At 39.6% G+C, this 4574-nt stretch overlaps 1 protein-coding gene across 1 annotated transcript; it reads right to left on the reverse strand.

The window, feature by feature from the left end:
• Nucleotides 1–281: 281 nt before the first annotated feature.
• On the reverse strand, nt 282–1752 carry LOC132192428 (uncharacterized). Its single transcript, XM_059612391.1, has 3 exons — nt 1539–1752; nt 1193–1484; nt 282–1130 (listed from the first exon to the last, which is right to left on the reverse strand). Exons 1-3 carry the CDS (start codon nt 1683–1685, stop codon nt 742–744), a joined length of 828 nt encoding a protein of 275 aa, XP_059468374.1. The 5' UTR covers nt 1686–1752; the 3' UTR covers nt 282–741.
• Between the last annotated feature and the right edge of the window lie 2822 nt (nt 1753–4574).

Genomic DNA, 4574 nt, shown 5'->3' on the forward strand with positions numbered 1-4574 from the left:
AAAAGAGCCGGTCCAGCATGTGATCGGAGGTGTGGCGTTTTAATTGCGTTAGACGCCGCGGGCCTTGAAGAACGGCATTCGGATTCCACGCTGGCCCACATTTGTCTCTCGCGTAATCGCCAAAGAAAGAAAGATCAAACAAATGAAAATATAATGCAGCAATGTGCAGCGTCAGCGTGCTTGAATAAAACTCTTACTTTCCAATTATACTCGTGCATTCGCCTGCATACTTTCGGTTTTTAACAGAAAAGGGAAAAGTAACAAAAGAAAAATCGGATCAATTTTCTGTAAAATCATGTTTTCATGTTTTTTATTATTGCGGTAGAGAGGTGAGAAGTAGTTGTAAAGATGAACAACGGTAACGACCAGAGTGCGCTGCAAATTCGCGCAGACTATTTCACAATATAGAGAGAAAAAAAAAACAGGAAAAGACTTTGCATACATGTGTGTACAATTTTTGTTCACTACGAAGAGAGTCGCTAACAAATTCACAGAGTGGAAGGACAGAGGAAACTACTATTTGGTTGAAGACGTGTGACAATGTCTCAAATAATTTAAAAAAGAATAAATAAACACTGACTGAGCGTGTAGGTATTTAACATAATAATTTAAATTAAAACTCGTCGCGTCTCGTAAATAATTAATAAATTAACAATTGCGTTGACTCTTGTGGGGGGAAAACCGTGCGGCGACGTAACTTTTTGGTCAGCCCGTTACGCGGTCGCAGGAGGGAAAATAAATTTACTGCTGGGTGGCGGCAGGGGCCTGTCCGCGGTACACGAGCTTCTGGGCCTCCTCCTGCTGGGCGTCGATGTTGCGGCTCCAGCCGTTGGAGGCTGAGAAACCAGACGAGTAGGTGTTTCCGGCGGCGCCGGTGCTCGAGAAGCCAGAGTGGACGGGGTGGGACACGACCTCGATGGTCTTGGTCTTGGGCGCGAAGATGCCGCCGAGACCTCCGCTCAGGATCTTGGGCAGACCGACCGAGGCGGCGATGAGCAGGGCGAGCTTGCCGATGGCCAGGGCCTTGAAGGCCATGATGGCGATGGCGACGATGGCCAGGGGCAGGATGAGGAACTTGAGTCCACCTCCCAACAGCAGGGGCAGAAGGGTCTTCTTCAGCTTGAGACGGCCTGCGAATAAAAATTTAATCAATTAATTTTTTATAATTTTTTTCTTCTTCAAAATGACTTACCGGTTTCGAGGGAGCGGGCGATGTCACTGGCGGGCAGCTTGACCTCAAGAGAGTGGCTCTGGAGGAAGTTGACGGCGCCGTCCATGAGCATGTCGAAGACGCGTCCGGAACGTTCGCTGGCCTCAACGGGAAGGGAGTTTTCGAGTTCGGCCTCGCTGAGGGCACGTCCGGCGCGAGAATCGTCGTTCGAGTCCTTCTTGATGACCACACCAGGGACAAGTTCGATGTTCGCAGAACGCTGGGCGCGCTGCATGAAGGCGGCGGCCTTCACTCCCAAGCAGTTGAAAGTTTCCTAAATTGTCCAAAATTTAGATTTTTTTTTTTAAATTTTTTTCAAAATTCCTACCTCTTTGGAGATGCAGTCATCGAGGACCTTGGAGACGATTTTCCATTCGGAAGAGGTCTCGGGGACGGCGGCAGCGTCGGTGAGGAGGAAGAAGGCGGCGGCCACGAGCAGGCCGCTCAACAAGTGATAGCTCTGGAACATCTTCATGTCTGCTCTCTCTGTGATTTTTCCACTCGTGCGTTTTGTTTGTGAGACTAAAAGATTATGATTGCCGATCAGGTGGCCAGTTGCTTTTTATAAGGCGGGCGGCCAACCCTGGAGTCCCCACCGTGGACCGGCCACCTGGGAGGGGCCGTGCGTCTCAAGGTGGGGGCCTGCAGACGGAGAAAGCCGGAACAAGAAAGGGAATTGATGAATAACGCACACACACACGCGCCGCTGCAACCCTTCCTTGGGTGTTACGGCCTGCTGGGAAAATTGTGTTTTTGAAGGATGTGTACGCGAGAGAGAAATTTCTCTCGCCGGCAGACGCTAACCGAAAAAGAGAGAATGGCGTGCGTAACAACAAGAGCCGATTTCCCTTTCTATTGATCCGACGCCGAGAGTCACGTGCGGCCACGCGGGGGCTACTATCAAATCGTAGACAAGGATGCTGCCTTAATTGACAGTTCCGGTGCGGTGATTTTAACGACCGACCGAGCAACCTTCAGTTTTGTTTTTGACAGACACGCCACAGAGACGCACGTCTTATTTTTGGTAAATTTTTATTCTATCTTTTAAATTGACAAAATTTGTCTTAATTTGGAATAAATTTAAAGCTTTTTGTAGTTCTCAGAATAGACATGTTCGATTTCTCATTTTTTATTTTGATAATTAGAATAGACCAAATTAATAGTAAAATTATGCTTAATTGTAAGTAAATATATTCAGGGCAAATGGACGATGTAGTTCTAATTTTGAAAATAATGCCAAAAATCTACAATTTTTCTCCGCTTGTGCTAAAAACAAATGGAGCCATAAAGCTGGAATTTTATCAAGAAACAACTTTTTAGTTATTAAAAAACAGGCAAATTCCTCTTGACTATAATTGTTTTAATAAAGCAGTTTTCCTCCAGATACCTTGCATGGAGGTAATAAATCTTTATCACCATGAATCGCTTTTTAATAATTAAAAGTGAGGTTTATTTTAGTTAATTTTTTATTTTTTTTGTAATGATTCAGTTCTATTCATTTTATATAATTTTTATTGAAAGTAAAATCTGATTACTTGTTGATTAATTTTTTTATGTGTGACAAGATGTGACATGAATGGGTAATAAATGAATAAAAATCAAACGCGTTTCATATGCAACTCTCTCAAATGATTCATACAGCTCGAGTACACTTAGAGACAAGTCCGGGCTTTTCAATGAGTTGCTTGAGAAATTAATTTAATTTATCGTTCCGTATTCACCTTGCAATTCGCACAAATTGAAGAAGAACAAAGCGATCGGAATTGGAACAGTGCGTCTCATTCATTCAATTAAAACTCATGCACTTTCCATTCTCGTTGCATTTGCATACAATAATTGGCGGAATGAGAGATCGGTGCCAACGGAAAAGCGACTCATCCTTTTGTCTTAATCGCCATCGCAAAGACACTTTTGCCTTCCTGCTATATAGCTGTACTGCAGTTGACTAACCAATCGCGGTGACCTACAGGCCGAGAAACCGCCGAGAGATGCTGTTGACAAGTGCAATTAGAGACCTGCCTAACAAACATCATAATGTGCACCCTTGTATGTTCTGTGCTGCTGCTTTTGTTTGAATAACGTTGAATTCTTTTTCCGTCTGCGTTTTTAAAACAAGTCCGATTTCGCCGCGTGCCGATTTCTATTGTGCGTTTGATGATTGCCGGGCCATATCTGTGTATCGCACCGGCCGAGTTTTAAAAAGCGTATAAATTTATATTGCACCTCTAGAAATGCACGCCTGGTTGAATTTGGCTTAATTGGCCCAAATTTATCTCTAATTGTTTCTGTATCTACAGTTTTAACAGTGTCCACTCTCATCGTGGCACACAAAACTTTTGGGGTGCACCTGCCAATTTCACCTGCACTTATCGCAAACTGAAATTTATTAGGTTGTATTTTAATAATTAATGAGTAAAAATTGGGAAAAATTAAAAATTTAAAAAAGAAAAACGTGACAAAAATCAAATATTATAAGAATAATTTTCAATTCAGTGATTTGTTTATTTAGAAAATGTCTTTTTTCCTTCAGACTTTAAACGATTTCAAATATTTCTTAGTTTTAGTTGATTCTGACTAAAATTTGTGAAAGTAAATAAACTGCGGCAGATGGGGTCTTTTTGATCTTAGAAGTTTTAGCAAACTTCTTGCTATTGCTGGTGCAATTTTGTCTAACAATTCCTTTTTTTAAATAAAGCATTTTCAACAATTGAATGTAAAAAATGTGTAACAAGGTGGACAAATTAACAACAATAATTTCTTTGTAAAATTTTACACAAAATATTACTGTTTTTTGATACTTTGTTGAAAATAACAGGTTAAAATATTTCAATACCTTTTTAAAATTTGAAAAAGCTCAGTGAAAATTACGTTTTGATCCTTGAAGAATAAGAACAATTTTTTTAATTAAATTGAATTTTGTCGTTTTTCATGACAAAATATGTCCCTAGAAATTCTGACGATTTATTCTTTTTACTCCACAACACCCATTCAAATTAAAAAATAAGATACTGATTTCCACAATTCTATAATTATATTTAGTGTTAATATGTAAACTAATAGCAAAATTTATAATTTTATCATAAATTAAATTTATCCAAATTGTCTGGAATTAAAATTTCAAACTGGTGTTCGTCGGGGGTGTTTGCCGCTATTTGAAAAATGACATTTTACAAGTATAATAACGGTTAAAAATAATAAATATACAAACATTTAAGTAAAAATCAATTAATTATTAATTTTTTAAAGTAGTTGGAAAAATACGTTATTGCGCAATCAATTGAAACAAAAAATAATATTTAAATTCAAATTTTTAATGTAAGTTTTGAGCTTACAATAAGAGTGTTGGATTAAAATAAAAGCTGAA

Source organism: Neocloeon triangulifer, unplaced genomic scaffold, assembly GCF_031216515.1.
Source record: "Neocloeon triangulifer isolate White Clay Creek 2 clone unplaced genomic scaffold, ASM3121651v1 ptg000003l, whole genome shotgun sequence".
NCBI classification, from domain to species: domain Eukaryota; kingdom Metazoa; phylum Arthropoda; class Insecta; order Ephemeroptera; family Baetidae; genus Neocloeon; species Neocloeon triangulifer.